We start from the raw sequence: 13,229 nt of genomic DNA, 5'->3' as shown, positions 1-13,229 counted from the left end.
AACTTTTGACTTTGGGATTTAAAGATTAGATTGCATTTGACTAGAGAAATATTGTAGCATTATAATTTTTTTGTGTTTGATAATTCACCATCTTTTAGATGAAATTAAGAGGATATTTTATGAATACTGTTTTCTTAGTATTTTGACTATTAATATTTGAAGATATATGATAGCTTGGTGTTATTTGTTTAAATGTAGAGGTGGCTATGTTATTAATATCTCTTGTTAATTTTTAGTATAAAAAAGTCAGATTTCATTTTTGTCACTTTTAATTACTCAGTTTCCCTTTTTCTTTATGTTAATTTGTATTTTAATGTTTGATTTTGAATTCAAAAAAAGATACTGTATATAAAAAAATGCTAGTTCCATGTTTCATTAAAGTAAATTAAAACTGAGAAAGAGAGCCAGGTTCTGCCATATATGTGTTGTTGCTAGTTCTGTTATCTCTCAATATATCAGTGCAGAAATGGGCCTACCTGGCTTTCAGTTCTGTACCTGCTGACAGTCCAGGGGAGGAAGGTGACAATGGCCATTTGTGAGTTGTTGCAAGCTTTCAAGGACTTCGCTTCACAGATAATTAGATGTGAGGTGTTGAAGTTGGGCTTAGAGGAATATCTGAGATTGCTGATAGTGTACCACTCTCCCTGCTGCCCAGTAGCATCCCTGCCTGAGCTGCTGGATTTGTTGCCAGATTGGCAAGGCTGTTGGTCCTTTGAATTTTATTTTGCCATCCAAGTGTTTTAAATTACTTGAGAACCTAGGAATTTGTGGCCTGAGCCAAGTTAGTAATAGCCTGCATACTTGTTGCTTTTTGTCATGGTGGGACTAATACAGAATCTGAAAGTGGTGGACATTGACCTAATCCATTGCTATGGACATATCACTCTTTGATTGCCTTTCAAATCACTGCAGTGATCCCTCCCTGGAGGGCCTCTCTGCTATTAACCTGGCCACTTGTTTCTGGATCCAGGCCCTTCTTGAGCTGTAAAAGCAGCCAGAGAGGCAACTTGCAGTTATGTTCATGCTGTTCTCATCTTAACAGAGGAGATAGTACCACCTGTCATGAAAGAGTGATAGTCCTCTCATCGTCACAAGACCATCCTTGAACCCATTTGCTTTTGATAATTATCATCCAGTCTCCTTCCCTTTTGGGAGATGGTTTTTGAGAAAGTGATTGATCTATAGTTGATGAAAATCTTGTAGGAAACAGAGTATCTAGTCTTCTTTCAGTCAGGTTTCAGGCCCAGATTTAGTACTGAGACAACTTTGGTCACACTTGTAGATTACCTATGGTGGAGCTAGGTTAAAGGTAGCAATCTTTTTCCAGGGCTGGTTCCAGCTGGTATTGGTTGGGGGGTGGGGACAGATTACTCTCCTGGCCTCTTCTTTGTGCCATGCCATCGGATTCTACTCTCTACCCTCCATTTCAAAATCTACATGAAACCACTACTGGGTACCATGCTGACCATGGGGGTCAGCATTATCAATATATTAATGATACTCAATTATATCTCTCAATCCCAGCCTGGCCACTTGAGATTACCAAAATTCTGTCCCAGTGTCTATAGTCTGTATGGATTTGAATGGGTAGGAACTGTCTCCAATTCAGTTCTACAAAAACTAAGACATTTTGGGTGTTTGTGCCACCCAGACCTAGGGATATTCCACCTCTGTCTTTTGGATAGGGTTGCACTTTTCCACTTAAGAGTGGTGCACAACCTAAAGGCCTTCCTGCATTCACATCTCTCATTTGATGAGCAAGTAACAGCTGTGGTCAAGGTGACAGTTGTTTGTACAGATTCATCTGGTGTGTCAGTTGCACCCTTTTGTATAAATCAGGAAACACATGATTCATGTCCTGGTCACCTCATGGCTTGACTACAGCTTTTATATGGGCTGCCTTGAAGACCACTTGGAAACTTCAGTTGGTTCAGAAAGTAGCAGAGCAGGCAGGATATCCATGTAGCATCTTTAGTTTGTAATTTGCACTTGTAGGTTTGCATGTGGGTGCCATTCAAAGTGCTGGTTGTTATTTATAAAGCCCATCATGGCATAGGTCCTGGTTACTTGAGAAACCACTATCTCCCATTAAATAATACCATCTATCAGAACTATGAAAGTGCACAGTCTCTGTCACAGTGCCTGTCTTCTGGAATGAGGTCTCATTCCAATATTATGGAGATTTTTTTAATGAGTTAATGTTATTCTTCCTAAATCTTTCATAGCATGAATGACTACCCCAGAGGTGGTATTCAGCCGGTTTGGACCGGTTCGGGCGAATCAGTAGCAGCAACTGCAAGTGCACCCGGTCACCCGGGCGTAATACCGTCCTGTTTAGCCACGTTTTCGAGGCCAGGCACATGCGTGGAAGGTGCACACACAAGCAAAGTGCATGCGCAGAAGGCTGGGCACGTGCGCAGAAGTCGCATGCGTGAAGCGTGTGCATGCGGGGCGAACTAATGGGAAGAATATGTGAAACCCACTGCTGGACTCCCGTGTGGCTCTAGTTATGGATGAATTAGAACACATGACATTCTTTACCATTCTGTAGAGAATCATGGTTCAATTAAAGCTGGAGAGCCAGCATGATCTGCATCTGTTTTGTTAATTATTACCCCAATCCTATTCCAACTTAATTTTAAATGATTCATATAAAAGTGCACAAAATGCATTGGCATGGCACTAAAAGTGTCTATCCTTAGCCCATGTGTAACTCAGGACAAGGGAAAGTCTACTAGTAGTTCAATGGCGACTTTGGTGTGTCCAGTTTCTTATTTTAACTATCTGTTTGTCTATCACATTTACTGTATATAGCCACCCTCCTCACAAAAAACAATTCTGGGTGTTTTTATTATTTAAATAGTGAAATATAAAATTAAAAACACTACATTTGATAATGACAGCATAATAAATCAAAGAGAAAGTACTAAATATAAATTTAAAAAAAACATTGTGAGAAAATTTTCTAGTGACATATTCTGCCATTCCCTCCTTTTTGCTTCCCCAGTTGCTGACCACAGCCTAGATATTTGTCTTGCACATTGAACATTAAACAGTATTACTGGTTATCTGAATCCTTGAGTCCTTTTATCTGGTATTTTTTTATTGGTCTAACTTTTTTCTTCAAAACCATATTCCCAATGTCTAAATTTGTCTTGCTGTGTCTTTGAAATCTCTCTATGCTCTCCTGCAACATCCCAGATATTAATTAAAATTATCTATATAATTTCTGAAATGATGCTGAATTAGATAGGTTTAGGTATTTGTTACTGCCAGACATTATTTTCCATCTCTGTCTGAAACCTTTTATTACTTTTTGAGCCCACCCAAATTAAGTGAAGCCAAGCATTTGATATTGTTTTTAAGGTTTTAAGTGATGCAATGGAGCAGTGCCAAGCCTTGTCTTCACCATGCCTTCAAACTGATAGAAATTGTATATTTCTATTTTATTTCTATTTTATCCTAAAGCATCCTCCTATGCCCCAGTGCAGCTTTTTGCTTTCTTGCCTTACATCATCCCTTTCCCATGCTCTTCAGCTTGGGTCAAGGTAAGTGACTTACAGATTTTTCCAGGCATGCAGTATATTTAGCAAATTAAGCTGTTAAAAGGGATAGAGATTGGAGGGCAGAGGTGGGGAGTTTAATTTCAAAACCTAATTGGGAGGGAGGAGAAAGTTGGACAAGTCTGCCAATCCCAGCTTTTTTTGTTTTCTTTATTGAAGAAATGTGGATTTGGGGGGAAGAGAGTAAAACTTTCTGAAGATCTGCAAATATTGAAATTATAGCTCTGAAAGGCTAGGAAACCCATCCTTTTTTTTTTTTTGCCCCAGAAGGGCAGCAGCAACCAGGAACGGCAGGCACACCCATCTTTTCCTTCCACATTGTTGCCAGCTATGTGGGCATGTATGCAAATTACTCAATGGATAGGAAATGGAGCATGGGGTATCTCGTGGTGAGGGAGACTGTGGGAGACCCAAAGCAGGTGGCCTTGTGCCTGCATTATGCCTCCCAGGATCTCTCCCACACCTGAGGCACCCCATGCTCCACTTATTGACCTGTGTGTTCAACGAATGCACTGGGAAGAGCAGGGATGATTGGTCATTACTTGAGGCAGTTCTTTTAATATTTGTCCTGACTTCTGATCCTAATGTACAAGCTCCAATGTGGTTGTAACTTAAGGACTATCTGTACTCCAGAGTATTTCCAGGTGTTGCTATTCCCTGGCAATGCTAATCAAGAACAGTTTGCTATTATCATTTGCTCCTTCTGTGTCACCTTATATCCTTCCCCCAAATCTGGTCAAGGATTTAGCAAAATTTCAAAATTGCTCTAGGCTCCTGTTTAAAAATAATCACAGGAGGTTCAGACACATAGGAGTGGTTGTATCAAATAGAAAGGCAGCTCCGTCCTTTATCATGTCATACCTCTCTGTACTTACAACCTGTTAGTTCAGCAACTCAATAGATGGCTAAACTTAAAATCTACACTTGATTATATTCACCTATTCCTACTTGTCCACATGTTAAAGAAAGTGATTATTTTTCCAACAATAGATGATGTTGAATAGGAGTCGAAACAAACCATAAGAATCATCACTTTCCTGAACCTGTTCTAGGGAACATAGGAAAGTCACTATTACGACATACTAGCCTCATTGCAATTAAAAGTATTCCACTTTTCTGCTGCATCATGAACTGAAGGGAAGCACTTAAATAAAGTCCTTCTGGGACTTTAAACCTTCTAAAGTCCTTCTTTGCATCCACGTTTTCTATAGTGACTAACCAAATACATATGGAAAGCCCACAGACAAGATATTAGCATCCAGCTATTTCTAACAATTCTCATTTATAAAAACTCGATACTATAGCATTGGCTTCATGATTTAGACTCACAGGGTTGGAAAGGAACTCAGTGGTCTTCTCCAACTTCCTGAATTTGAGCTGGGATCCTCAAATCATAGTCCTGTAATATTTCTTTCTAGAGATGGATCATGCTAGGAAACTGTTTTAACAACTGTCATTTCAAGTTTGGATCGCCTTCGGTAAAGCTTCTGCTGCACCTGCTGGTTCTCGTCCTACCTTCTTTTTTTTTTTTCTTCAGATGACAGCCCTTTAAATATTTGAGGAACTTCTTCCCCTGGTTTTCTCTCTAGAGTCTAGACTAAATATGCCCACTTTTACACGGTTCTTATTGGGTTTCATCATCATCTTCTTCGGAATAAGGCCACTCCTCATTTAAAGCTTATAAGATGATAGCTATCATCTCCACATTTTACAGCGGTGGATTCCACAAGTTAATTATGAACTATACAAAACCCACCGGTTAAAGCTGAATTCTGTCTTATTCTGCATCTACGCCTAAATTAAGCTCTATGAAGGCTTTATTGGATCTTCAGACATTCTTTTCCTCATAATTTTTATAGCAGGAATAATTGCCGTTAAAGAGCCGTTGTTATTTCCCAGATCTTCGTTGTAGTGCGACTGACCTCCTCAATTTCTTGAAGGCGGGGGACTACAATTCCCAACGTGCATTTCGCTGCCCCCTTTGTGATGCTCCTCTCCCCCCGCCGCCGCTATCCTTTGAGGAAGGGGAAGAGCAGAAAAAAACTAAGTCTCGCGAGAGTCTTGAGAGCAAAGGGGAAGGGTGGTGTTGCGCGTACAAGTTTGGGGTCTGACTGGGCCATCGCGCCACTTGGAAAAGACACCGAAAGTGAGCGATACGCTTGTGGGCGGGCCAGCCCGGGGCGTTTTCTTCTGCGTCTGCGGCCCAGTTAGCGCTGAGTAACTCCTATGGCGGCTTCTGCGGCTGAGGAGAAGGCGGCGACCCCGAGCGACCTCTCCCCGAAAGAAGAAGGGGAACTAGAGGACGGAGAAATCAGCGACGACGACAATAACGATGCACCCCCTGAACCCAGCGGCCGAGACCGGAGTGGCGGCCGGGGCCCTTACGCCCGACGCAGGCCTCCTCCCGACCTGCGGAACAGCCTTCCGTCCTCCTCTCGCCGCTTCCCTCACTTGCGCCACCAGCCTCCCCCGGAACTCGGACACGTCCATGGGCACGGCGGCGGAGGTGGCGGGTACCGGCTCAAGGAGCCTTTCCGTCCCCAGCCGCCGCCTTCCTCGTCGTGCTCGCGGCTGCCACCCGGCCCTCATCCCGACGCCGGCCCAAGACTCTCCTTCTGGGAACGCAGCCACAACGCGCTGGACCGGTTTCGTTTTCGAGGCAGGGCCTACCGGGGCGGAGGCCGCTGGGGCAGGAGCCGAGGTGGCAATTCCCCTGGAAAGCCCTCGGGAGGAGGTGGCGGATACAGTGGCAGCCAAGGCTGGAGGGAGGCTTCGCCTCGGAAATGTATCCTTGTCATAACAATTGCCTCTTTCTGCCGCTGCTGTTTTATCTCGAAGGAAGGGGTGCTGTGCATGAGGCGACTTAAATTTGCTTTCTCGGTTCGTTTAAGTCTGATTATAGGTGTCGGTTAGCTCATACAAAGCGATAATTGGGGAGAAATCCTTCTGCTGTCTCGGCTTGCTCAAGGTTGGGTGGAGACTACAGTGACGGCATCATAAAGGGTCAAGAGCTGTTTCTAGTCGGAGGGTGATGGAAGATCTGAATGCAGAGTTGTTGAGGTTTGCCGAGAATAATGGGAATTGTGCTCTCAACAGATCTCTTGAGGTCACCAGGTTGGGAAAGCTGTTTTAGAAACGGAGGAAATGTTGCAAATATGAATGTTTAAAAAGAATATTTGCAGAAGGGGGAGATGCAGATGTTGACCTGCTTGGAAAGCTGCTGAAGAATTGAACATTGAGATGGGAAAGGTTCACTGCTGTCATTTCTATTCTATTTAGAACTTAATTTCACATTTATGCAGATTATTAGCTATTCAGTTTTGGAAGAGTTCAGTGGGTAATCTTCATTACATTAGTGCTAGGGAGCTTTGTCAAATATTGTATATTAACTATTTTTTTAAAAATGTCCATTGGCTGTGTTTTATTTCTAATATGGCTAGGATGGTATTTAATGTGTTGTTTATAAACTTTCAAGTGTTTGGGGGGAATAATTCAGAGAGATATAGTATGCAATTCTGTATACTATATTGATATTAGTATAGTGATTTCTAAACAGTCAAAAGGATTATATTGCAAATTACATAGCTAAGCCTGGGTTACTAAGAATATATTGTGGGGCATGTGACCTGCGTTGACCCAATTAGGGTCAAATATTAATACAGAATTCTGATAGATTTTTGCTGCTTTTGACTAGAGAGTTTATATCTTCCTTTTCATTGAAGGTGTATTTAAAGAGTTTGAGCTTATGTTGAATATCATTGCCAAACATTGCTACAACCACTTATATCTTCAATATATACTACTTAAGTAATTTTTTGGGGGGATTGCTTTTAATTATGTAGTTTATTCATGCAACTATGGAGTAGGATGTAGTTTTGGTCTGTATTTTTGCATTTCAAATAAGAAATCTGAATGAAGATGCATTCAGAACTTTTGAGAGCTGTTCTTGAATGGGTATTTCAGCTTATTTTAGTATTCTTATTTTGAATGAAAGTACTTCTCAAACAGTCCTCATATATTGCTGCATAAGGTTTTTATTTTTCATGTTCATAGTTTAGTGGGTGCACCAATGAATTTAGTTTTATTCAATTATATTTTAAAAGTAAAATTGCTTTAAGCAGTTTTATATGATCATCTTGTCTTAGAATTATTTCAACATTACAAATAGAATGGTCAATTAAATTTTAGATAAATTGTTGATACCTGTATTTCAAACTTTGCCCTGCCACTAGGCTATTGGATTGATAATGGAATAATTTATTTATTTGCATTGCACATTGCCCTTTCAAATATTCAAAACATCTGACCCATACTGTCTTGCTATAAGCAAGAGAGTTCCATTTGTCTAGTGGTCTAGAGTCAGTTTGGTGTAGTGGTTAAGGGTCCAAGTTAAAAAGCACGAGACTATAAGTCTCATCTTTGCCATGAAAGCTAGCTGCTTGTATTTCGACGAGTCACATTCTCAGCCTGTCTTACCTCACAGGGTTGTTGTGAGGAGAGGAGGAGGAGGAAGGTGTGTTGGATATGTTTGACACCTTGAATTATTTGTAAAAATAATAAAAGCGGGATACAAATAGATAAAAACTTTAGCAATAAATAGTACTTTAATATTAAGATAAAAATTGAACTTATACACTTCTAATCTTATCAAATAGATAAATTAGACTCTTGTAAGTTTGAAACTTCCAATTTTTTATCAGTTCAATTATTCCTGTATAAAATCATGCGGTTTATAGTTCTTCAGTCTTCTAATATAGTTTAAAATGCCTTGTAATTAAATATAAGGAAAATCACTGAAATGTGAGCTATTAAGAAGTATAAATAACATCAGAAATGAAAGTAAATAGACAATATCTACCAATATCAAAAACCTAAGTTTGCCTTAGCAAAATTTGGATTATTGTGTTGTAGAATTATTTTGCAGCCTCATATCTTGACACTATGTCCAGTCGTACAATAACTCAATCTGATTACTTGACCAAATTCCTAGCAGACTTCAAGAAAATATCACTTGGGATGTGTACTGAAGCTAGATATATTTCTGATAACAAATGATCAAGCTTGATTGCGGCAGTATCTTCAGGGGATATAACTTAAAGTGCCAGAGAAGAATCAGGTGCAATGACAAGCCACTCAAAATTTTACTGATGGTGAATAAATTCAGAAGTACAATATATGTTTTCTTTATTAAATTCTGAAAATATTTTAGAATATATAATGGTGTGAGCATGGAGTAAAATCCCTTAATGCCAAACATTGCATTTCAATATTTGCATATCTTCATTGTAATGATATCAAATATATCCTAGATAAATTCTTTAATTAATGCATCAGCCAAAACATTTGGAAAGTCCCCGTCTCGCAAGCAGAACTATTCTTCTAAAAATGATAATTCAGCTGAAGAGAGTTTTGAGGATCTTTTGTTGAAATACAAACAGATTCAACTAGAACTTGAATGTATTAATAAAGATGAGAAACTGGCTCTAAATAATAAAGAAGACAGTGCCCAACAAAGCAACAATGAAGTGGCCAGTCCACAGGACCAAACAATTGAAAATGTCAGTATTACAAAAGATGCTGTAAATGAAGTGTCTCCTGAGGAGAATAAAGTATTAACTTTTCAGGCATTTGAACTGAAACCTCTTAGGCAAAAACTGCCCACGCTAGCTGAGAGGAGCAAGTTGAAAAAAGCAAAAGATGGAATAAAAGAACATTCACAGAAAAACGACCTGGATATCAATGAAGGTAATTTTTTTAAAAAAGTTGATTATATGTAACCATTTTGAAATGAAATTTCAAATGTTTTAAAAAAACATTTCTCAATGAAAAAAAAGTTTAAATTTTATTACCAGAAATAATGCTTAGAAGCTGAACTTTTTGATGTATTAAGATTAATTGCATTTTCTGGTTATTGGAATTAAGGAAGCTATCAATTTTTAAAAAGCCAATAGTTGAAATAAAATATATTAAATATGAGTCATAGAACTTACAAATTAAAAGTTCCTTTGATACAGGCCAGGGGTCAGCAACCCTCAGCTCTGGAGTCGCATGTGACTCTCATCCCTCTGCTGCGGCTCCCTGTCACTCAAAATATGCATCACAACTGCCATTAAGCTTTTTGACACCCAGTGGGCCAACCATGGATAAATCCCAAGAAAAGAAAAGTTTCAGAAGAAAACTTAAATGTTTGGCATTTAATTCAACTACATATGCTAGTTCTATGGCCGCTCAGAAAATAGTCAGGCATGGGAAGGGTTTTGTGGCTCCCGGTGTTTTCTGTGGGAAACCGGTCCAAATGGCTTTTTTAGTGTTTAAGGTTGCTGACCCCTGATATAGGCTGTATTCACATAACAAACTAAGTATGGGTTATTTTAACTTTGATTTACTAAATTAAGCCAATTGCCTGTGTTTGCACATTTCAAGTCATAAAAATAATAGCAAAGGTTAAAATTAACTAGAGTTTTGTGTTATATGCATACCATGAAACTTTCTTTTTCCCCGTTCCTGAACATCATTCGATATATACAATCATTTAGGTGTTGATAGTATATATTGAAAGAGAATACAGCAGTTTTTTCTGAATGTTCTATTGTGGCAGTAATCCATTTTTCTACTGCTTTACCACTGGAAAGCCTGCAACCCAAATGAAGCTTTGTTTATCAGACATAGTTCTCTGTCATCTAGGCATAAATATTTTGAATATCATTACAGTTTTTAACCATGGTTAGTAGAATCAGGTTTAATTGGCCAAATTGAAAGAACAGGAAGTATAAGTTAGGACGATCCATTTAATATCTATTCAAAGTTATGACAGTGCTCAAAAAAGTTCTGGCATTTATGACCATTGCAATGTTGCCTCAGTCACATGATCAAAATTCGGGTACTTGACAATGGGTATATACGACTGTTATGTAATTGCCATTTACAACTTTCCCAAGGAGTTCCAACAAGCAAAGTCAATGTGGGAAAGCACATTTGCTTAATGACTGTGGCAAAAAAATATATCTTAAAATCAAGGATAACTCTCTTCATGAATGCATTGCTTAGCAATAAAAATTTTGGTCCCAACTTGGTTGTAAGTCAAGGACTACCTGTTGTGTTGCTTTGGTGCTGTTCTCCAACTGATCTTCATTCTGATGAAAAGGAACTTGAAGCCTTCATTCTGAACTCTTAACTATTCTGCTGTTATTTTTCAAATTTGAAGTTGGCTCTCAAAAGTTAGGAGATATGGGTAGTCCTCACTTAATGACCCTAATTAGGACTATAATTTTCATTGCTAAATGATGTCATTATGCAAATCATCATGACTGCATTGCTTAGTGATAGCATTTTTGCTAGTCCCAGTTGTGATCATTAAGCTACTACCACACTGTTGTTAGGTCAAGACCTCATGCTTCTCCTCTCCTATCATGCTCACCTCTGCTTCAATTTCTCCACACCTATCTCTCCTCTCTCTGCCCTATTGGCTGCCCTGCACTTTCTGCCTCATCACCTCTCTTGTCCCATACTCCACCCTTCATCCTACCATGTTAACTCTCTTGAAGGTGACACTTGCCCAGTGCAGTAATCCTGGACAAATTGCTGTCTAGCCTTTTCTTGAAAACTACAAAAAACTTAATAGATCTCACAGTCAGGAAATTCCTCAGTTCAAGTTCAGATATCTCTGTAAAGCTTTCACCAATGGTTCTTATCTTTTCTTTGGTTGCTAGAAAGAATAAATGTACTCAAACTTTCCCGTGGCATTCCCTATCAGAAGACTACTAACATGTCTCCCCTTAACCTTCTCTTATTTAAGCTAAATGTATCGAATTCCTTTTTTCTTTGTAGGATTTATCTTCCAGTCGTCTTACCATGCTTTTTTCTACATTTTTAAATCAAATTGTTTGATGATATTGTTATTATAATTAGAAAAATAGGGTTCTCTCTTTTTTTTCCCAACAGATGAAAAAGAACAAAAGCCTGACATTTCTGATGCTGCAGTAGAGAAGGTAAAACATTGATTTCACCACTAAAATCGGGAGCTTTAGCAAAGCATAGATTTGCAATATGCCTTAATTTGAAACTAAGTGCAACTGAGTTTAATGGGGGTAATTCCTAACAAATGTTTCAAAGTTCCAAGTTAGAAAAAAAATCTCTGGTGCTATATAACCTGTCTTAAAGAGTTTTATCTTCTCAATGAAAATGTTCTTGTTAACTTCAAAGTGTGATTTTGTTATTGCAACCATTGCCGCTTTTCAGCTTGGCGCAAGAAATCATCCCATGGGAACCAAGGTCATCTAACCAGATATTCAACAAAGACTTAGACAGTTTCCATAACAATACCTGGTCATCTAATCGAACAATGTGACCTGCACTAATAGGGGAAGGGAGATTCTATTCTTTAATTATGTGAAAATCACGGAAATTAGGAAGAGTTAGTTTTGCTTTCAGTCTGTGCCGATATGATGTACTCCGTAAAGTTCTGCATTCAGAGATTGGACTGTTTCAACAGTGCTTACTTGGGGTTGGGTTTGTCAGTTGGAACCTGGACATTAAACCAACTCTCCCTAATCCCTGAAGTTTTCACATAATAAGCCACTTCAGTGAAAGGCAGGATTTCTGCCCAGTTAGATATTACAATTGGATGAAGGATTAAAGTGCTTATTTATTATTTTATTTCTATAATAGAAACTGTTGGATGAGGAACAAGAAGTATCAGAGTTACAGCTAAGACTACTGGCTCTTCAGTCTGCTAGTAAAAAGTGGCAGCAGAAAGAGCAGCAAGTAATGAAAGAAAGCAAAGAAAAACTAACAAAAGCAAAAACCGTACAGCAAAGAGGCAAAATCAGTACAAAATCTCATTCTGCCAAAAAGCCAAGTACTGCAGGTAAATAATTAATCTAGTAAATGGTGGTTTTTGCGAGATACATTCTTGGTAGATTTTCTATGGGGGTTTTTGGGGGAGAAAGTATAGTTAAATAATTTTCTTTTAAAGCTAAGCAGGCTCTAAGAAAACAGCAGACAAAGGTATGGAAAAAATTACAGCAGCAAAAGGAACAAGAAAGACGTCAGAAGGAGGAAGAACAATGGAAACAGGATGAAGAGGAGGAAAGAAGAAAAAGGGAAGAGGAAATTAGAAAAATCCGTGATCTCTCAAATCAAGAAGAACAGTATAATCGGTTCATGAAGCTGGTTGGTGGAAAGATGAGGTCAAGAAGCAAGGTATTTACTAACATACATTCTACCTTTTCTAAGGAATACAACACACAAATGGTTGTTGGTGATACCATGTAAAATATTACAACTTGTATATTGTGTATCTTTTTAAAATATATACATTTGGAAACTTTTGTAAGTTACTTTTTGTAGGCCATGTATCATTAATTGGATCAGATTTCTATCCCATTAATGCTAAAATACTTCTTTTGTTGATCCGTTTTCTAGAAATATCTAGTCTGATAGCTGCCAAAATTGTAAAAGAAAATTAGAAATAAGGACTATCATCTAGTAGCCATGATAGACAGAAATTTATCTCTTACATTTTGAGATGTAGGTGATACAATTAATTTATTAGATTTGTAACAATGCCCAATTCAAAATGATTCTGGAAGGCATGCAGTGTTATCAACAATGAAAAAAAACCCAGCAATTAATAAAAAATTAATACAGAAAACTTCCAAATGGTGT

At 38.5% G+C, this 13,229-nt stretch overlaps 1 protein-coding gene across 1 annotated transcript in view; it reads left to right on the top strand.

Moving 5' to 3' along the window:
- Nucleotides 1-5,789: 5,789 nt before the first annotated feature.
- ZFC3H1 (zinc finger C3H1-type containing) overlaps nt 5,790-13,229 on the top strand; it is a 43,756-nt gene continuing 36,316 nt past the window's right edge. The window contains exons 1-5 of the mRNA XM_070948047.1: nt 5,790-6,348; nt 8,898-9,308; nt 11,505-11,551; nt 12,231-12,429; nt 12,538-12,764. Coding sequence (XP_070804148.1) covers nt 5,790-6,348; nt 8,898-9,308; nt 11,505-11,551; nt 12,231-12,429; nt 12,538-12,764 — 1,443 coding nt within the window. The remainder of the gene's footprint in view (nt 6,349-8,897; nt 9,309-11,504; nt 11,552-12,230; nt 12,430-12,537; nt 12,765-13,229) is intronic.

The sequence above is a fragment of the Pituophis catenifer genome, unplaced genomic scaffold, assembly GCF_029215685.1.
Source record: "Pituophis catenifer annectens isolate HBS135680 unplaced genomic scaffold, rPitCat1.0.hap2 SCAF_7, whole genome shotgun sequence".
NCBI classification, from domain to species: domain Eukaryota; kingdom Metazoa; phylum Chordata; class Lepidosauria; order Squamata; family Colubridae; genus Pituophis; species Pituophis catenifer.
The sequence above is the reverse complement of the archived record's forward strand: the minus strand, read 5'-3'. Positions and strand labels throughout refer to the sequence as shown.